At 41.4% G+C, this 22446-nt stretch overlaps 1 protein-coding gene across 2 annotated transcripts in view; it reads right to left on the reverse strand.

The window, feature by feature from the left end:
* CABLES2 (Cdk5 and Abl enzyme substrate 2) overlaps positions 1-22446 on the reverse strand; it is a 53162-nt gene that overhangs the window by 20720 nt on the left and 9996 nt on the right. Inside the window, exons 2-4 of one of the 2 annotated variants that reach the window (XM_024114908.3) lie at positions 4733-4804; positions 4473-4565; positions 1857-1934 (exon numbers count right to left, since the gene is read on the reverse strand). In XM_024114908.3, coding sequence (XP_023970676.3) covers positions 1857-1934; positions 4473-4565; positions 4733-4804 — 243 coding nt within the window. The remainder of the gene's footprint in view (positions 1-1856; positions 1935-4472; positions 4566-4732; positions 4805-22446) is intronic. The other variant, XM_065566127.1, reaches the window with a different exon arrangement.

Here is a 22446-nt window from a genome sequence, read left to right on the forward strand (position 1 = left end):
AACACTTCCTTATTCACTTTCTCCACACCATTCTTGATTTCATAGATCTCAATCTTTCCCCCCGTTATTTGTCTCTTTCCCCAGCTGAGTGGTCTCAGTCTTTTTTAATCTCTCCTCATATGGAAGCAGTTCCATATCCCTAATCATTTTGTGGCGCTTCTCTGTACTTTTTTACAGTCCTAATATATCTTTTTTGAGATGGGACAAACAGAACTCCATGTAGTATTAGCGATGTGGGTGTGTCATGGATCTATGTAGTGGCATGATGATTGTTTCTGTCTTATTTGTCCCTTTTCTAATGGGTGCTAACATTGTTTGCTTTTTTAACTGCTGCTGCGCACTGAGCGGATGTTTTCAGAGAACTATACATGATGACTCCAAGATCTTTCTTGAGTGGTAGCAGCTAATTTAGACCCAATCGTTTTGTAAGCATAGTTGGGATTATATTTTCCAATGTGCATTACTTTGGATTTATCAACATTGAATTTCATCTGCCATTTTGTTGCCCAGTTACCCAGTTTTGTGAGATCCCTTTGTAACTCTTTGCAGTCAGCTTTGGACTTAACTATCTTGAATAATTTTTTATCATCTATAAACTTTGCTACCTCACTGTTTACTACTTTTTCCAGATCATTTATGAATATGTTGAACAGCACTGGTCCCTGTATAGATCCTTGAGGGACTCTGCTAGTTACTTCTCCACTGTGAAAACTGACCGTTTATTCCTAACCTCGGTTTCCTATCTTTTAACCAGTTACTGATCCATGAGAGGACATTCCCTCTTATCCCATAACTCCTTACTTTGCTTGAGAGCCTTTGGTGAAGGACCGTGTCAAAGGCTTTCTGAAAGTCAAAGTACGCTATATCCACTGGATTGTTTATTGGCACCCACAAAGAATTCTAATAGATTGGTGAGGCATGATTTTCTATATAAAAGCAGTGCTGACTCTTCCCCAACACATCGTGTTCATCTGTGTGCCTGATAATTCGGTTCTTTACTATAGTTTCAACCAATCTGCCTGATACTGAAGTTTGGCTCACCAGCCTGTAATTGCTGGGATTGCGTCTTGACCCTTTTAAAAAACACAATTAGTAGTTCTGCAATTTCATATCTGAATTCCTTCAGAACTCTTGGTGAATACATTCTGGTCCTGGTGACTTATTACTGTTTAATACATCAATTTATTCCAAAATCTCCTCTACTGATATCTCAATCTGGGACAGCTCCTGAGATCTGTCACCTAAAAAGAATGGCTTAAGTGTGGGAATCTCCCTCACATTCTCTGCAGTGAAGACTGACGCAAAGAATTCATTTGGCTTTTCTGCAACTGTCTTGTCTTACTTGAGTGCTCCTTTAGCACCTTGATCATCCAGTGGCCCCAGTGATTGCTTGGTAGGCTTCCTGCTTCTGATGTACTGAAAAATTTTGCTGTTACTTTGTGTGTCTTTCACTAGTTGCTCTTCAAATTCTTTTTTGGCTTGCCTAATTATACTTTTACACTTGATTACTATGCATTGTCTTTTGGCTGATGAATGGGGGGGGGGGGGGGAGAGTTAACTGACTCTCTATGGTCTGGTTCAGTACTTTAATTGACATTGAATCAATCAATTTGATTTTTATATTTTATTTAACTACTCAATGAGTGCATTGCTATTTTGTGCATTCCTTAAGTCTGATAAGAACATTTAAAATATGCATTTTCTTTGTTTCAGGGTATACTAAAATGGGCTATGGTATATTACAGTTACACTCACTTATGAGGCTACGTCATTTCATAAATTAGGCTGTTATATATGGTAACGGACTGGACACTTTAGAGCAATTCAGATATGTCAAGTTACAAATATAGACTCACCTGATTCGTAAGCTCTCCCCATACGGCAGGATAGAAAAAGCCACACATAAGGTTCGTTTAGCACAGATTAATACTATCCTGAAAGCAGACAAGAAAAGATTAAAGTGAGAACTGAAACAAAAGTTTTCTGCAGCTATAAAACAGCAGCCTTGCTAGCAACCCTGTAGTTTCCTATGAAATGTTCACACACAAGGTTTTTCTTAAACGGCTTCTCTAAAGAACCTAGGATGGTTGTGGAGTTTATATTAAAGAAAGCACCACAAAACCAAAGGGCATTCACATAAGGCTGAGGCCCCATACAATCAAGTGCAGGTGTGTAAAGTTCTCAGGAGAGCCAAGAGTGACTCCCATCTTGCAGCTGCTCAGAGTGTTTTGCAGCATGAGTCAGCTACTGTACATGGACTTTTAAAATAGGAAGATAATTTTGTAAACAATATTTGTAGTCTTGCATGCCGAGGTAGTGGTAGCAAGCCTATACTTCAGAACCTATGCTGAGCACCTGCTGTTGGCAGGAAACAATCCATCCTCAAATAAAGCATCACACAACCGGCCTTGCCCCCCGGAAATAGCCATTAGGCATTAAGTAAGTAATAGCCAACATGGATTTGTTGAGAACAAATCATGACAAACCAACCTCATTTCCTCCTTTGACTTGGTTACTGGCCTAGTGGATGGGAGGAAAGCAGTACGTGAGATATATCTTGATTTTAATAAGTCCCACAGTCCCACATGACACACTCATAAGTCAATTAGGGAAATGTGGTCTAGATGAAATTACTGTAAAGTGGGTGCACAATGGCTTGAAAGACTGTACTCAGGGTCGTTATCAATGGTTCACTGTCAAACTGGTGGGATGTATATTGAAGGACCTGCAGGGATCTGTCTTGGATCTGGTAATATTCAATATTTTCATTAATGATTTGGATAACGGAGTGGAGGGTATGCTTATAAAATGGGTGGATGACATCACGCTGGGATGGGCTGCAAGCACTTTGGAGGACAGGAATAGAATTCAGGATAGCCTTGACAAATTAGAGAATTGGAACAAAATCAACAGAATTAAATAAAGAATATTACGCTTAGGAAGGAAAAAAAATGAAATGCAGAGATACAAAATGGGAAAGAAATGGCTAGGTAGAAGTACTGCTGAAAAGGATCAGAGGGGTATAGTGGATCACAAACTCAATGAATGAACAGTGTGATGCAGTTGTGAAAAAGACTAATATTCTGTATTAACATGAGTGTTGTATGTACTAGACAGGAGAATATTTCTCCCACTCTGGCACTGGTAAGGCCTCAGAGGGAGTAGTGTGTCCAGTTTTGGGCACCACACTGTAAGAAAGATGGGGACAAACTGAAGAGAGTTCAGAGGAGAACAAAAAAAAAAAATCTAAAAGGTTTAGAAAAGCTGACCTAAAAAACTGGCATGTTTAGTTTTGAGAAAAGATGACTGAGGGTTGGACTCGACCGCAACCTTCCAATGTGTTAAGGTCTGTTATAAAGAGGACAATGAGCAATTGTTCTCCATGTCCCCTAAAGATAGGACAAGAAGTAAAATGGCTTAATTTGCAGCAAGGGAGATTTAGATTAGATATTAGAAAAATCTTTCTAACTCTAAGGATAGAGAAGCAATAAATAGGCTTCCCAGGGAGGTTGTAGAATCCCCGTCATTGGAGGTTTTTAAGATGGAGGACTGGACAAAACACTTTTAAGGGTTGGTATAGGTATACTTGGTCCATCCTCTGTGCAGGGGGCTGGACTAGATGACCTCTTGAGGTCCCTTCCAACCCTACATTTCTAAGGTTCTATTGATAGGGGATACTTGGCTCCTATATCACTTTTTTCCCCCCCAGTTGTGAGAGCTTTACAAGAAGTGAGTACAGATTATTCTCTTCATTTTACTGCCCAGGAAACTCAGGCACGGAGAGGTTACATGACTTGTACAAGGTCATACAACAAACTGATGGAACAGCCAGGAGCACAACTCAGGTCTCCAGACTTCCATTCCATTCCCTAACCCCTGGAGCATACAGCCTCTCTAATTAGCTGGAGCTAAGGAAAACAGTCTAGTATTAAAATATGTAAAATAGAACCATAGAGTTTACTCAAATTTCACAAATAAGAACGATCAGATTTTTTTTTGCATTCATTCTCTCCACCTCAAGAGCTGAAGTCACGAAGTTCTTTTCCAACCCAAACAATTCCCCAAGTGTCACACTGCTCAATCATCTGAGGCTCCCTGTTGGCTTTTACCCTCACATATCTTAGCAAATGTATCTGTACGGATACATTTTACGCTTAGAAATACATGTATATAAAATAGATGTATATAAAATCTCATTCCCCCCCCCCCAAATATATTTTAGATTAACATTCCATTTACCGCAGTGTCCAAGAATCAAATCTTTGGATAAGCCAGTCCGACTCCAACATTCGTGCGTGTTAAGCTGTAATTATTTGTGACCCAAATCTGCCAGCTTTACTCATGTAAACTGGTACTTATTCACATAGATGGATAGCCCAGCTAAACTCAGAAAGACTATTCACATGAGTTAAGTCCTACTTCATGCAAATAAGGGTGTCAGAATCAGACCCCAAGTGAATATAAAACATTACCTGCTATTCTTTGTATCATATTGTCTCATATTCTTGATGAAGTGCATCTTCTTCAAGCTTTTGTGTCTTGGCGATCCAGATATGTGCTTAGTTCTGCAATTAAAAAGAATTATTCAGTGATCTAAAACAAAGATGTAGGTGTTATGATCAGATGGCGGCACTAGCATGCAGGACCTCAGATATTCAGCTTTGAGGAGGGTGGAGGGAGGAGAGGACTTGCATGCAACGAGTTAAGATTAATGCTGCTTTTGAAAAAGTACCTTCGTACACTGGCACATTCCACTATGTCTTCTAAAAATTCTAGAGAGCAGCGCTGGGAGATAAAACGCCTTCTGTAAAAATGTACAACACCATGAAGAGTGAACAATATTAGTTCATGGCCTTTGAGATCAGAAACTGCAACAGAGATCTATGAAGTCTTAAGATATTGTACTGCTCACAAAAGATAGCTGAAATATTCAAACCTCGGCATCTTCAAACTTCTGAAGAGGCCAAGAACCTTAGTAGTTCCCAAAGCAAGCAGTTTATACTGAGTAAAGGGTTTCATCTTTTTAAGAAGTTGGCTCTCTTAACAAAGAGGTCATTTGACTAATCAAAATATATTCTGTAGAACAGAAAAGCCTGCCTGCAAGTTACCACTCTTCAGGAATCTTTGCAATACAAGTTTAAAAGACCCAATAAGAGGTGTGGGAAATTCCCTCACCTGGAGTAGGAGGGGGGAAATAAATCTTATTTCATGGCTTGTGTGCTTTCCTCAAGTTGGAAAATTGGACTAGTTACTTTTCCTGTGATACGAGTTTAGACAAACTAAAAAAAGCCTTCTTAAAACAACAGTTCTAGATCAATAAAAGCAACAGAAGGACTAAGAAAACTACAGAAAGGGCTATTAAAGAGTAAACTTGGGGTACTACATGCCAATGTAAAATCCTAAAATGGAAGACATGGGGGGAAAAAAATCCACAAGAAACTGAGATGGTGTAATGTTAATGGTGAATCACATTAACGTGCGGAAAATGGACCTTGCCCAGAGGAATAGATTCCTATTGTCAAAGGCTTAGATCATTCACTAACCAGTGAAAATGTAAATGTGAAAAAGGATTTTGAAGCTATGTACTCCATAAGAATGATGTGTTCAGACCCAATCGGCACTAAGAAGCCACCTCCAAGTAATAGTACTTCACTGTAACTATTCATATTTTAAATCTTGTCCCTTTGTCTTGGTAGCCATAAACACCCCATGTACTCAGCGATCTGAGTTTTTCTTCTGTTATTCTTGACAGATGTCTGTTAATCCTGTAATATGCACTGTCAGAACTGGACTCCTTATATCAATAGAAGTCAGTTCAGAGACTGTACTAGACAAGTAAGAGGGCTTTGGTTTAAAAAAAAAAGAAAAAAAAAAAGAAAAAAAAAGTTTTGTAAGATTTTAAAGACCAAGACAATGGAGTTTCTTTAAAATATAAGCAAATATCCCTATATCCCAGGGGAAACAAAATGACAACAGTGTTTACGTTAAGAACTATGAGAAACAGCAACCATTTTTATTTTATCAAGAATAATTCTGTAATTGGAACTATAAAAGCTAGATATTCTCTTGCACAGCTCGCTCTTATTGACTAAGGATTTTCAGTTAGTCTCCTAGGAATTCCATCAAGCACTTAAAAAATAAGCAGCTACACACATTGGTAAATAAACTGGAAAAAAGACGAAAGGTCAAAATTGAAAGACGAAAAAAAAAAAAAGTCAGCCTGCTTTATTATTTGGGTGCCTAAACAGATTCATAGATAAGGCCAGAAGGGACTACTGTAGTCATCTAGTCTGACCTCCTGTACAGTAGTCCATAGGACTTCCCCAAATTAAAAACTACAGCATATTTTCAGAAAGACATCCAATCTTGATTTTAAAATTGCCAGTCATGGGGATGCCATCACAGCCCTTGGTAAATTGTTCCAATGATTAATTACCCTCACTGTTAAAAATGTGCACTCTATCTTCCACTGAATCTTGTTATACCTCTGTCTGCTAGACTGAAGAACCCATTATCAATTCCGCCCTGTCCCCCAACTAGGTACTTATTGACTGTAATAAAATCACCTTTAAACCTTCAGTGTGCTAAGTTTAGCTACTTGAATCTATTGCTATAAGAGTCTTTTTCCAATCCTTTAATCGTTCTTGTGGCTCTTCTCTGAAATCTCTCCAATTTCTCAACATCTATCTTGAATTGTGGACACCAGAACTGGACATGGTATTCCAGTAGCTGTCAGACCCAATGCCAAAGACAGAAGAACCTCCCTACTCATACTTGAGATTCCCATTTATACATCCAAATATGGCTTTAGGCATCTAACTTTAGGCACTTAACTTTAGAAGTAAAAATTTACTTTTTTAGATAGCTATTATAAAAAGATTAAGATGACAAATGTTTATTTCCTCTTCCCTACCCTTGTAGTTACTTTTCTCAACTTCTCTAAAGATACTGTCAGAGCTGCCTAAAAAATGTTAGTCCAGTCACTCTTTAAAGTAGTAAATAATTATCATGTAAAAGTTGCAACTATATAGTACTTTTCCTGCAAATGCAAGATCTGCAGTTTGCATGGTAAGCAAAGACCCTTTATGAGGATATCTGCACCTCTAAGTTAAATCCTTACCAGTTTTTCCTACTAAACTTAAAGTAAAAAAAGTATCACTTTTAATAACTGTAAAAAGAGAAAGTCTCCAGGAACAGCTCTGCCTACATATTAAGATGCCCTGGGATAAGGATTTTAAAATTAGATTATTTATTTTCTGTAGTAAGAATTCCAATTAGTATTTTGCACTTCACTATAAAATGCATCTATCCAGTTTGTCCAAATTATTAGAAAAATAAATGCCTTCATACATTCTTGAAACCCAGTTACAAAAAAAAATATCATGATTTACCATTCTTGTCTACTTTTTGTAAGTGTGTGTCAGGAAACCCAAGACAAACTACATTACTGTATGCATTTTTCTCCCTTGGCAGTAAAGGGCATCAAAAGCAACCGTCAAAAGCAAATATGATTAACAACTAGTTATGGCTTAAGGGAACATGTAACAACATTCTCCAATACAGAACTTGGCATTTTCTCTAGAAAGCAAATCTGACATCTTTAATTTCTCTTACTGGAGTTGTTCAGGTGTTCTCTGGAAAGAGCAAAGCTCAAGCAAGCACTCAGCTGAAAAATTTGAGTTGCTCCTTGTATACAAGAATGGAGAGAATGCTAAATCTTCCCATTTGTGAGTTAATTAATGTTAGAAACTGTCTTTGGTAGTGTTCTATGGAACAGCCGGTCAAATGGCTAGAAACTTGGTACATCCATGGGGAATGGATCACCTATAGTCCCCAATGTCCACTGCCAAAATTGCAGTTTTAAAACATTTCTTTGCATAGCTCTTTTTCAGGTAGTTTCAATCCTACTCATGGTTATTTTGGAGCCATCACAGCCACAAGCATGGCTACTGCAGTGGTATTTCAGCATGCAACATCATCCAAGATAGACAGGTGTCCACATAAATCAAAATTCCTGGTGTGCTGAGAAGGCCATTAGTCATGATGCAATATTCTCAGATCTGGAATGCAGCCTGACCTACATTTAGGAAACGTCACAGGACTCACGTATTAGGGTCTACAGCAGCAGTTCTCAAACTGTGGGTCAGGACACCAAAGTGGGTTTCGACCCCATTTTAATGGGGTTGCCAGCACTAGTATTAGACTTGCTGGGGCCTGGGGCCGAAACTGAAGCCTGAGCCCCACTGCCCAGGGACAAAGCCCGAAGGCTTCAGCTTTGGGTGGCAGGGCTCAGATTACAGGTCGTCCCCCCCACAGGGCAGGCTCAGGCTTCAGTCTCTCCTTGTGGGGGAGTGTAGTATTGTCAGAAGGGGGTCGCAGTGCAATGAAGTTTGAGAACTCTTGGGTCTACAGCATCAAGCCCATCAGGATGTGATGAAACACTATTAGCCCCTTCCCCCATTACTTTGGTTTTCTCCATGTCTAACAAAACTCGCACAGACGTGGATTGCTGATTCTATCTGTGTGTGTGTGTGTGTGTGTGCGCGCGCGCGTGCATGCAGATGCATATGTGGTGGTGGTAGGGGAATAGTTGCATAAAAGGGTGTTGGTTAAGCCAAATAATAGAGGTAGATAGAATCCCTACCTGTAGGAATCCATGGGCAAAGCCACTTTGCTGAAAGTGTAGAGTACCACAGGGATATGCAAATACAAGTTCTCCTTGCTTAGCTGCATGAATCCCACTTAGAAGGCAGGCACCAGGAAGGAAAGAGTTTGTTCTTTATTCCAGGAAGGTCTGTAAAATTAACTCTCTAGGATTATGAAGTACAGCGAGAATATCTGCTTCCTGGAGCTAGGACCTGTACTTATTGTTCTGAACTTTATGGGAGGATTCAAGGTTTTGGGGGGGGTGATATATTCAGCATGTTTAGGAGGGTAGCACTAAATTCACTGTGTTGTCTTTAAAAACATCAACAGATGTTAGTTAGAATCAGCCAGTCTAAGTGTCTCCATAACGTATTTATTTGGATGCTTAGTAAAAGGTATTCTTCATCACTAGTTATCCTAGGGCAGAACAAAAAGGTCTTGGGCTCACTTTTGGATTGAGTACTTGCATTCATGTCCAAGTGGTGGCTGGGGAGCAAATGCAAGTCCCACTTGCCATGTCCAACTCCAGCCAGAAGAGGAAAACCACCTGTTAGGAAGCAGCCAGCCCTCCTTGGAAGGTGCATTTTCAGAGCCCGTGCAGGATAACAGGAAGCATTACAATAGTGAAGCATACTGCTCTGGAAAAACTGGCCAAGTCCACTGATGTTTAGATGTATTTGAAAGGAGAAGGGCCTCACGCTCATTGTCTGAAATTGGACCATATAATTCACAGGAAATCAGATCTGCTGACAGCCTGCTTCTGCGCTAGGAGCAAAACCCCAGACACTACAATAAGAATTTCTAGTCAGAATTGCTTGGTTCAATCTTCCAAACCTCTGGCTTCTGCCCTTAGCCCATACTTCAGTTTGCTGGGTTTGCTCTGAGCGCTTATTTGCTGTTTGACACATTAGACATGAAAATTAAACCAAGAGGAACCTCACTCTAGGGCCAGGGGAAGCTTACGTAACTGAAGTTTATTTTTTCCTAAATAAAATAATTAATCCCAGTCCATTTGACTCAATATTAGGAATGGAGAGAGCACGTGTCTAGGTGATCCACTTTAAAAGATTGCATTTTGACAAGAAATGAAAAAGGTGTTTGCATTAATACCTTCCTCTCTCACTTCCAACTCAGGCACTTGATGATGTGCTTTGCCTGCACACTAAAGAGGTGTCAGGAATATTATCCATTCCTGAATATCACAAAGCTTTGCTTCCCACAATTGCAGTGTCTTGAAGTTGAGAAGGTCAGGAAGAGATATCTGAAGCAGTACACACAGAGAAACACTACAGCATAGGAAGATTCCACCCCACACTCTGAACTACAAACAATACACCCTAGTGTGTAAACAGAAAACTTCACTCCATTTTAGCTGCATTAACAGAGTTAAGATTTTTCTACCAAAGCAGGAGAAGTGTTTTCCCTTTGGAAGTCTAAGGCATTGAATAAGATATATTCCTATGGAATAAGGGTGCCACAGAGTTTTACTAATCTATATATGCCATAATTTGCGCACACAAAAATTGTGCAGAAATTTAATAGAATGTAGTGAGGTGGTATTTTACTATGCTAAGACTGATTCTATTTTAGATATTCATGAACCTATCAGCAGAATTTTAAAGAATAACAGTTTTACTATTGTTATGGTTTATTTTTAACAATGTATTTTTACAGAGTATACTATAGTACCATAACACTTTCCACCATTGTCAAAATAAGTGTAAGAACATTTTGCAATTTGTTAGCTTGTTTTTTATGGTTTCCTCCATGCCCATTATCATAGTGTGAATTAGTGAGGCTCTGTTATAGTAAGAAACCTTGGATTACGTGGACGAGCTGACCACTTGTCAGGTTCTGCCTGATGAAACCAATTTTAAAATGGATTTATTCTGTTCTAAGCAGATTTATCTAGGATGAAGTTCCTGCCTCTAGCTTTATGAACTGGAATATAAAGGATTATAATTAGAGGGGTTTCCAGAGCTCTCAGTGCTGTGTGTAATTTAAAGACAAAGAAAATTCATCTGTAAGATGTCTTAAAGACAACTACCTACTGTAGCACATTTACAAATATGTTTAAACTGCCTTAAATACAAATACCACACAGATTTGACAGTTAGGAGCTCAAGCAGTACTTTACTTCATCCAAAATCCTATCTGGGCTAACATTTTATGCACCAACTACAGCATTCTTAAGAAAAGTAATTCAGTTCAAGCGAATAAAATCTGTGAGCTATATACCAGGGGAAACTGGTCGTTTGCTCCTATCTACTGTAGGTTCCTAAGGAGTAAATTCCTTATTACAATAAAATAAAGTATCCTTGCCAAGAAAGCAGCTAAGGATAGAAAAACCCTTTAAGAAGAGTTTATGTAACACAAATACTACCCTTAATTTGACATTGAGTTTCAATTAGTGAGCATCCCTAGGAGTACAAGACCTGAGAGGGCCTTTACCTTATGTTGTTAAGAGAATAGAGGCTGACTGCAGCTGATAAGTTGGGTCCTTTGATGCTGGGACCTTTGCTTGGAGTAAAGGCTCCCCAGCTGTGTCTCTGCTCAAAAGAAAGTTCCAGCAAAGGGTTGCAGGAAAACAGAAGATGAAGATGCTCCCACCAAATCCCAGTGTCGAAGGTTAGATGGGGGTCTAGCGGACCAGTACTCTGTCCATGAAAGAGGAAGAGATAGAACAGTGGTAGCCATTCCAAATGCAAGAGCAAGGATTGGGTTAGTCACTGCAGACCATTAGTGCCTCAAATCTACACCCAACTCACCTGAGCAAGGAGGGAAGAGGTCACTGGGGGCGTGAAAAGAAGCTAGTTAAGAACAGATCAAAAAGTGGAAACCCAACTCTCATTCTTAAAGTAGCAGGAACATATCTCCTCCCATTCCCTCTCATTTTAAGAATGGGTGTATTTACGTTGAAGATTCATAGTTTGTTCTTTAAGCTGTAGATGTTTGATGACCAAATCATGTTTAAGCTGGTGAATGCAGCTGTCATCTTGACAATTCATGACATTATTTCCTTCCAGATATCCCCACTGGCTTGCATATTACCGCCAAGGTATGTGAATTGATTCACCTCCTGTATTCCTTTGCCCTCCAATGTAATGTCTCAATTGAGTTGGGAGTTGTTGGAGATCTCATTGGATTTATTTTTTTGTAACTGATTAACCTCATCTTTCTTGCAATGCTGTTCAGTCTTTATTTGCATGTTGGTTGAACAATCATTTAGAAGACAGTTATACTAAAAAAAAAAATTAGATTCTGTTAAACCATGGCCATGTTGGATCCATCTACACTTGTTCTCATAATGAAGTCAATGGCAAAGCCAAACAGGAGAGGAAAGGATGCATTCTTGTTTGACACCAGTGTCCATGTTAAACCATTCCTTCAAGTCTGTGTTCACTTTAACTGTGCATGCTGCATCTTGATATGAAGCCTTGGTGATGATAATTATTTCTATTGGCATACCATAATACAGATGTGCCAGAGTGAACAGCAATGGAGGCTGTCAAATGCTTTCTTAAATATCTATGAAGTTTATGAGGAGTGGGTTTTACTACTTGATGCTCTCCTTCAATGATTATTCTTAGGGTGAAAATGTGGTTGAGACATGATCTTCCGGGTGGAAATCCAGCCTGCTCTTCCCTTAGCTTTGCCTCAACGGCTTCCTTTATTCTGCAGAAGCCTCAAGGGAGTCAAACCATCACTCTGGTGCTGTGCCAAAGTGATGGCGCTTCTATAAGGAGCTGGATGCCAGTCTCAGTGGCAACCCCACCTCCAGACCTCCAAGAGCTCCCTGGATACTTCCAGTTGTTGCTCGGTTATATGAGGTACAGCTGTCCTTTGCTTGGTGTATTCTGGAAGTGGGTGAAGGGGATAGAAATGTACAAGACCAGCTGTGTTTGTGTGTGCTTCACATTCTCTTGTGCAGCTAAGCCAGGGACCCTTCAGGGGGTCACAAGGTTATTACATGGGGGATCGCGAGCTGCCAGCCTCCACCCCAAACCCTGCTTTGTCTCCAGCATTTATAATGGTGTTAAATATATAAAAAAGTGTTTTTAATTTATAAGGGGGGGGTTGCACTCAGAGATGTGCTATGTGAAAGGGGTCACCAGTAGAAAAAAGTTTGAGAGCCACTGACTAAGCAGAGCACACAGATTTCACAGGAATTCTCCAGAGAGATCTCTAGGAAATTTTTCTGGAGGTTCCTGCCAGTCCTCTGCCAAAGCTTCCTTGGCAGAACTGCTCTGTTCCTTCCCCCGTTGTAGGAAGCTTTCCAACACCAATCAGCAATCACTTGTGCAGGGACCAAAGCAGCACCCAGGCGAGCAACACAGGGACCTGGTCTGAAGCCACATGCATGCAGAAGATGTATCCTTGCATACCCGCAGGATTGAGATATCAAGTTCAATGACCCCCACCTGTGAAAAATGCTGGCAGAATTTACAATATTGTCCTTAATCACCTGCAGTGATCCCCTTAAAAAAACAAACAAACAAACCACGGAGAACCTTTGCCCCATCTTGAGCACCCCCATTCCCCTGGGTTCAACTCAACATAGTTTGTTCGCCAAGCTGTGTGCTTGCCAAGAGACAGTGAGAAACTGATTCTTTAAAAAGGTGCATTTTACTATAATGATTCGATGCTGTGTGCGCACAATCATGCTTCTGTTTATTGTTTCTTGAGCTTCTGCAGATGAGGACTTCAGGGGAACCCCCTACACACCGTCAGTGTGTCTCCACCAGATAAGGAAGCAACCAAGGAGGACATGTTTCGAGAGGTGCTCAGAGGCCAAAAAACTAGAAGGCAGGGCATGGAGAGAGACTTTAAAAGAAAATTATAAAATAGGCGGGACAGAAAAGAGAGCCAGGAGCAGATTTTACTGGGCCTGGAGCGGATGATACAAGTGACGGAGGAGCAAATGGAGATGCTGAAGTCCCAAATCACACCGCAGGCAGAATTCATGCACGCTCAGACCCCCCGCAGCCAATACAGAACTGCTTTCCATGCCCTCCGCAAACTCCAGGGCCAAAATTGGGATATATCTGCCCTCTATCGCCCCGCTGCAGTTATTGCCCCTATTGCCACAAAGCCATCCACTATTTTATGCACACTGCCAAGAGTTAAAGTCCTTCATAACAGGATGCGATTAATGGCCCTGCACACTTGTGTTAACGCAGTCCCTACAGTGGGCTTCCCGACTCCAAATTATTTCACGACTAACCAGTTCAGTCTGGAGTTGCCAGCTTCCACACAGACATCGCCACACGCTTCTCTGCCGAGAGAGCAGCTCTCGTTTTGGTGTCCTTGTGTCATAGTGCTGGGATGAGCACCGCACATAGTTCCACAAAGGTGGAACTTTTTTTTGCATCCGAAAGTTCTGCAGACACTGCTAGTCATACCAGACCTACATAATGATGCAATCCCACCACTCAGCGCTTGTTTCCCAAGCCCAAAAACAACGGTCCACCATGTGCAGCAGCTCCTTGAATGCCAAAAGTAATCTGGTTTTGTTTCTTTCCATGGCACACAACAGGCCAGGTACCTCTGATTCCTGTTCAGATTGGGTGCTAATGATATACTCCAGGGGTTGGCAACATTCGGCACGCGGCTCGCCAGGGTAAGCACCCTAGCGGGCCGGGCCAGTTTATTTACCTGCTGACGCGGCAGGTTCGGCCGATCGCAGCCCCCACTCGCCGCGGTCCACCGTCCCGGGTCAACGGGGGCGGCGGGAAGCCACGGCCAGCATATCCCTCGGCCCGCGCTGCTTCCCGCCGCCCCCATTGGCCCGGGACGGCGGACCGCGACGAGTGGGAGCCGCGATCGGCCGAACCTACCGCGTCAGCAGGTAAATAAACTGGCCTGGCCCGCTAGGGTGCTTACCCTGGCGAGCCACGTGCCAAACGTTGCCGACCTGATATACTGCATGGCCAGCCGTGATGTGTTCATAACAGTGACCACAACAGTAGAGAGCAGTGCAGGATACATCCTTTCAGACTGAGCTAGCGGGCGCACAGTAAACAGGCCATCGAAAAATGCCACGAAATGCAGTTGGAAGGCAATTAACTTAGGAGGAAAAGCTTTTTGGCACATTGCCTAAATATTAATTGCTTTGTTCAACATTGTTCCTCCTTGAAGAGCAGTGGATTTTTCTCTTTAATCAAGGAAGATGCATCAAATTAGCACAAAGGAATGAACTACAAGTTTCTCTACAAAGTAGAAAACTGGATTAGAAACTAGTGTTAAAAATGAATAATAAAAGGGTAAAAGGGACTGAACTGGTTGTAGGAGATATACACACACACACCCCTCTAAAAATTCCAGTTGGGCATATGCTGTTAGGGTCTTGTCAACATAGCAATGACATGGACCAACCATATAATCTGACAGCTATTTTTAAGGGGTGAATTGGGGAAGAGAATGAGGGCGAATGGGTAAATGTGTATTAATTAGTGCTGTGAGATGCTATATTTAAGTCATGGTTATGACTATAAAGTTCTGACAAGCAAAGCATTAAAATGAACACAGATTTTCTAGGACATAGAAATCCATATACATAATGAAGTCTTAGCCCATGAAATTTAATGCCATGTTATACATTGGATATAAATGTCTAACTTCATGAAAAATAAGACTTCAACAGTAGTTCAATATCAGCCAAGACCAGCTACCAAAAATTTTCCACATTCAATGGGTTGAAGCTACCCCCCCTCCCGCTTTTTTAAAAATGGTCCCCACGTAGTCCTTCAAAAACATGTCTAGTTCAGAGAAACAGTTAACTTCATTTAAGAGTGTTATAGTCAGCAGCCAATGTGTAGTTCAACTATTTTAGAAGTCGCTTCTTAGAGTTACCGTACAGTTAAATACCCGTTAGGGTATCTTTTATAAACTCTTTGCTAAGGATGTGCTGATGGAGGGACATACTGGTAGAGACCAGTGGAATGGCAGTGATTTGAGATGCTGCAGCTGCCACACTCATACAGTTTCTAGAACCTGAACTGCACCAGATTCTTGACTTCCTCTCATGTTCAGTGTCACATTCGCTTTTAGTTTATCATGCCATGTATTGGAGAGACACTGTTCAAAGGATAAGGGCGGAGGGGGCTCATCCACCATCCCGGAAGAATGTTAAATGCTAATGCAGCCAATATTTCATCACCTCTCTAACATGCCAGGTCCTTTTTGAGGACGCTCTAACAAATTTGTATTCCGAAAACCCATTTGTGGCTAATTTACTTATTATCTGGTCAGAATTAATCTACATTTAAACACTTTTTCCACACAAGAATTCAGCTTCTTAGAAAACACTACAAATTAACTGCCATAAAAGGAAAGCAAATTATTAGTTTGTTCTTGCTTCCATCACTGTGGAAGCTTAACTTGTGACAAATTAATGTTTGACATTTTTAAACCATCCATAACAGACAGGAGAAAATCCACACAGAACTTCATAGGACTGTAGGACTGGAAGGGCCCTCGAGAGGACATCTAGTCCAATCCTCTGCACTCATGGCAGGACTAAGTATTATCTAGATCGGGGTAGGCAACCTATGGCACATGTGCCGAAGGCGGCACGCGAGCTGATTTTCAGGGGCATTCACACTGCCCGGATCCTGGCCACTGGTCCGGGAGACTCTGCATTTTAATTTATTTTTAAATGAAGCTGCGTAAACATTTTAAAAACCTTATTTATTTTACATGCAACAATGGTTTAGTTATATATTATAGACTTCTAGAAAGAGACCTTCTAAAAACGTTAAAATGTATTCTGGCACGCAAAACCTTAAATTAGAGTGAATAAATGAAGACTTGGCACAGCACTTCTGAAAGTTTACCAGCCCCTGATCTAGATCATCATTATTATATCCATTAACTATAATAATTTAGCAAAGTTTCATCAACCACCAAATGCTTTATCAAAGAGATGGTTTGCATTACAATAGGAAGTTCAACAAACTTGGGGTCTGGTGAACCATCAGATGGCAACTTCTACAGTCATGGACTCTACTATGAAAATACCCTATCTTCAGTTCAGAAAATTACTTTCAGTCTGAGTTCTTCAGTGATACAGCAAATGGATTTAAACACACACACTCTCCCTACCTCCTCCAAACCATGATTACCTTTTCACTGTTTGGCAGAACCTACGGCAGGATTATCAAGAAATTAAGGTGTGAAATTACCATGATTACACGCACTTACCGACCAAAAAAAAAAAAAAAAAAATTCACCTAGCAGTTTGTGCCTATGATTGCTCAATTCTGTCTGCTATTTAGATTGGCCTAATCACTTTGGTAACCAAGCACAATTTGCACAGCTAACTGCAAGCCCAAGTCATGTATCCAATGTAACTTCCAGTTTTAAATTTTGACAGTCATGATACAATAACATAGTGAAGAAATCAATTTTAGTGACCATATTGACACTCACTTTTAGTCAAGTTTCACTAACTGTTTACAGCTCAATATTTGTATCATATGCCATTCAAATTGGATGTACAACACTGAGAACTAGACCAACCATGTGCATCTCAACCTGTATTATTATGAGACTGATTACAGCCTTCACAGGCAACCTTTAAAATTGTATGAATGATATAAATTGGTTCACACAGACAGCTATGTATTTAAATAGTCAAGCTTCTCTCTTCACCAGTCTTTTCTACTTAGCTTCTATACCACTTCATCACTGTAATATTCAAGCACCTTCCACTGTTATTGATTAAAAAAAAAAAAAAAAGGGGGACTCCTTTTGTATCTGATCACCTGAGTATTCACTCAAAAACATTTGTAAAAACTATCCCCTAGAAAGCTTCTTACCTATTCAACAACTGAATTTTTTTTGTAGGATGTATACTCAATATTCCAAGGCCCAGATTTTCAATAAACCAAGATGTCCATTTCCAATAACGGCACATAAATCAGATTGCAAATCGGCCATGCAGATGTCTTGCTTATGAAACTGCAGTTCTTGTATACACAAGTCAGTCAATCATCACATGGTTTGGCAGAATTTGTGGGTTTTTTTTTTTAAATAATTCAACAGATAATATTGATACTTATCTAAGTATTTTTTCAATTGTTATCAATTTAAATTTGCACAGTTGCACAAAATTATGGGGGGGTTAGACAATACTGTAATTGGAGTAAGAATTTAATGACAGTAGATGTCAAGATTCAAAAAGTTAAAAGCTTGATAACTGTTAAAATACGAATTGGCAATATGTCAAAATATACAAATAAAGATCCTTAAATCAAACTCTGGGTAAGTTCCCAAGCAGCATTTCTTACTTTGCCCATTTGTAAATTTTGATTATTACTGATGAAAATATTTTCTTGTCTATTTGTGTTTATATGGTGAAATGAACATTTCACAATAAAAATATAACCCTTCAAAGCCTATTTAACACACACTTATTGCATAATCATGTCCAGGATAGCTGAAAAACAGGGCTTATCTGTAGTATGGAAGTTAATAGTTACCACCACTGCAAACGCTTAATGTAAAGTGGATTTATATTGCTGTCTATACTGGTGTAGCTACAGGATCTCAATGTCCATATAAGGAATCAATATTCTCTCATTCTGCTCAGATTTAATGATTACACACACTGAAAATTTTGCCACCCTCTTGAAAAGGTGCTAGATTAGTAATGGATATTACCCCTTAATAATAGCTCCAGGTCATTTGTAGCAACTTAAGGCCTAAATGTTCTGAATACTGCATACCCACTTGTACATACAGTAACTACCCATTTAACCTCCTCTCGGTTAATGTTGTTTCGATCTTATGTCCCTGCTCAATTACAGAACATGCTCGTTTAAAGTTGTGCAATGCTCCGCTATAACGTCTTTGGCTGCCTGCTTTGTCCACAGCTGGCAGCCCCCCCCCCCACCATCAGCTCCGCTATGCCCCCCCTCTCCCAGTGCCTCCCACCCGCCGGCGGACCCTGCGGATCAGCACGTTCCCCCTGCCTGCGGCAATCAGCTGGTTTGTGGCATTCAGGAGGCAGGAGAGAGGGGAGAGGACTCCACACTCAGGCTCCCCCCTCCCTCCCCTGCCTGTGGCAATCAGCTGGTTTGTGACGTTCAGGAGGCAGGGGAGGGAGGGGGAGCCTGCGCGCCGCGTCCTTGCTCCTCCCACCCCCCCCCTGAACACCGCAAACCATCTGATTGCTGCGGGCAGGAGGAGGGGAGGGAAGGGGAGGAGTGAGGATGTGGCGTGTGGAGTAAACAGGGAGGTGGTGTGGGGGAGAAGAGGCGGGTTAAGGGTGGGGGCTTGGGAAAGGGATGGAATGGGCTGGCCGAGGGTTGAGCCCCCCGTCCCTGGTGCTTGCACAGTAGGGGAGGCTGCAGCTGCGCAACATGCTTCTCCTAGCCTACGAACCTTCAGCCTCCTTGCCTGCCTCATTGTCTGCAGTGCCAGTGGGCTGTGCCTGCGTGGGGTAATGCGGGGGGCACCTCCCATTGCTGCATACTCAGCAATGATGACTGTAGTATTAAATTGTTTCTTTAAAATTGTTTAAAACTTATACCTGTATTAAACTGCCTGTTTAAAATGTATATAATGCCTTTTGTCTGGCAAAAAAAGATTTCCCTGGAACCTAACTCCCCCCCTATTTACATTAATTCTTATGGGAAAATTGGATTCGCTTAACATTGTTTTGCTTAAAGTCGCATTTTTCAGGAACATAACTACAACGTTAAGTGAGGAGTTACTGTACAATGTTCCTGAAACTTTAATGTAGGCAACTTGTGCATTGGGGACTAGTCTGACATGCTACGTGACTAACAGCAACTAAACATACCACAGTTGAAATTATAGTAATAAAAAAATAATCCACTTCTTCTAATCTCTAGTTTAAGGATTCCCAGCTGCCTTTTTTCAGACAGACCGTGAGATAATATGTTTGTTTGCCTGTTAATAGACTCAACCTCCTTTTTCCCTTCCCATTCTCACACAGAGAGAATGAGGTGGGGTGTTTTCATCAATGAGCCTCATACTACTCAATAATAGATGGATTAAAAAGCATTAGTGGCTCCATTTTGGCTCCATATATTTAACCAAGACAATTAAAAATAGGAACCTCATCTTCAGTTGTAGTGAACCATGTCTGAAATATCCTGTCGTAACCACAACACGGTTAGTGCAAGAGACTCACTTCGTAAGGAAGAATCTTTCTATGCCACTAAGGCCTTGGCTACACTTACCCGGTAGTTCGGCGGCGAGCGATCGAACTTCTGGGTTCGACTTATCGCGTCTAGTCTGGACGCGATAAGTCGAACCCGGAAGTGCTCGCCGTCGACTGCGGTACTCCAGCTCGGCGAGAGGAGTACCGCGGAGTCGACGGGGGAGCCTGCCTGCCGAGTGTGGACCAAGGTAAGTTCGAACTAAGGTACTTCGAACTTCAGCTACGTTATTCACGTAGCTGAAGTTGCGTACCTTAGTTCGAATTAGGGGGGTAGTGTAGACCTGGCCTAAGTGTCAGGCAGTTCAGTGCAGCCTGTAGGAATGCATTGCCCAGAAGCTTCCACAAAGACAGCCTTATAACAAAACTCAGCCATCTAATGTCTGCCTATCAACAAAACCATTGGGCACAAGACTCCAGGCAATTTTAACAACATATTTAAAAATCACTTTTAGCCCATGAAAGCTTATGCTCAACTAAATTTGTTAGTCTCTAAAGGCGCCACAAGTACTCCTCGTTCTTTTAACTATTCCTCAGAGAGCCACCATCACACGCTGGGAGAGATACATCCTATCACTAAAACTCCATTAAAATGCGGTGTGCTTTTTTTTCCCTTTCCCATTTCTGCCAATTTCCATATATGCATAACTGAAAATTCTCATCAGGCTGACTCCTCCTCTACTGTACATCCATTCAGTCTGTGTCGAAGACACAGGATTGAGGCATCTTTGACCAAAACAAGCAGCAGCAAGTCAGTTATAAGGGGAAAGTCTTGTGGTCAGTTGGCAGTGACAGGAAATGAAATACAAAGAAAGCATATTCTATTTTAGTGAAATGCATATTTGCCAGAATGGATATTTGTTTTGATTACCAGAGACACAATTCATATGCATACACTACTGTGAAAGCCAACTTGCACGCCACTGGTAGAATAAATGGTCACTCATTCACATGTGTCATTAAACTAAAAGCACCCAATACAGTAGAACTGCAGCATCTCCAAGCATTTGACCGAGAAAGGCGCGTGTACATAACACATTTGTAAAGAGGTTTCATTCTAGTTATTTTATACACAACCCCATCTTTCCATCAAACCAATATCATCTACCCTCTAGACCAGTGGTTCTCAAACTTTAACACCACGAGGACCCCCATTTTATTTTAAATTTTTCGGGGACCCCAAGCCCGGCTCCCACTCTACCTCTTCTGCCAATGCCCCACTTCTTCCTACCCACCCCTGCTTACTCCATCACCCCTCCCTCAGTCGCTCACTCTCCCCCACCCTCACCAGGCTGGAGCACGGGGTTAGAGTGCAGGAGAAGGTGCGGGGTCTGGGAGGGAGTTTGGGTGCGGACTCTGGGCTGGGGTGCAGGCTCTGGCCGGGCGGCGCTTACCTCGGGCGGCTCCCAAAAGTGACCGGCACCTCTCTCTGGCAGCGCACGCGCGCGTGTGCCCACCGCATGCTGCACTGCCAGACTTTTAGCGCCTACAATCTCCCGGTTTGACTTCAATAGCCTCCGGGAGATAGAGGAAGGAGGAGGAGTTGATCAGCAGGTCCTGCAGACCCCCTGGAGACTTCCCGGAGTCTGGGGACCCCAGTTTGAGAAATGCTGCTCTAAATCCACACAAACACAAGGTTCTAGCCTCACCACCAACCCTGGTTCTTTTCAAACTCAAGTCCAGATCCCACCTTTTACCTGCTAGCACCTAGAAAGATTGCTGGGCGCCAGTATTTCCTCAGACTAACACTGGGCATTGCATCCGAAGAAGTGGGCTGTAGTCCACGAAAGCTTATGCTCTAATAAATTTGTTAGTCTCTAAGGTGCCACAAGTACTCCTGTTCTTCTTTTTGCGGATACAGACTAACACGGCTGTTACTCTGAAAACTGGGCATTGGTGCTCTTGCAAAAATTGTTCTTGCACCGGTGCAATTGCAAAAATGGGATTTACAAGGGCTATTTAGATTGCACTGATTCCTCTGAACAGCACTGGATGAAAGACAATAATGTCAGAACCTTCTCTCCAAACCCCACTTCACCCCACACTGGCATCTATGTAGGTCTGTCCATACACAAAGCATAGGAGACATTGACACATTATTTGGGTCACTCAAGATGCAAAACACAAATTACATTTAGAAAACTTAAAAAAAAATTATGGCTTCAGCATGGGATATGTTGAGAATAGTGCTTGATGTATGTGTTACATTAAAAAACTATGTTAAAAGGATGTTATTTAGGATTAAGGTTGCATGGCAACTGTACTTCTGACATTTCCCCAACTTTCAAATACTTGACCTTCTTTTCAACCTAAATATTCTTTTACCTTGTTCTGAATGCAATTTCCTAGGGTTTTTTTTTTTAAATGAAGGAAAAAGATTAAAAACAAGGTTATACACAATTGTAAATCTCCCCATCATGCAGCATAAGCAGCATTTGAACTCTGAATTCTGCAACTGAGGGCTGGTCTTCACTACGGGGTAGATCAACACTGCTGCAGCAGGGATCGTTTTAGTGGGTCTTCAGACCCACTAAATCGAAAGCAGAGCTCTCTCTCTGGTTGACACCGGTACTCCAGTTCTCCAAGAGGAATAAGGGAAGTCGACTGGAGAG

The sequence above is a fragment of the Chrysemys picta genome, chromosome 13 (assembly GCF_011386835.1).
Source record: "Chrysemys picta bellii isolate R12L10 chromosome 13, ASM1138683v2, whole genome shotgun sequence".
Classification (NCBI taxonomy): Eukaryota; Metazoa; Chordata; order Testudines; family Emydidae; genus Chrysemys; species Chrysemys picta.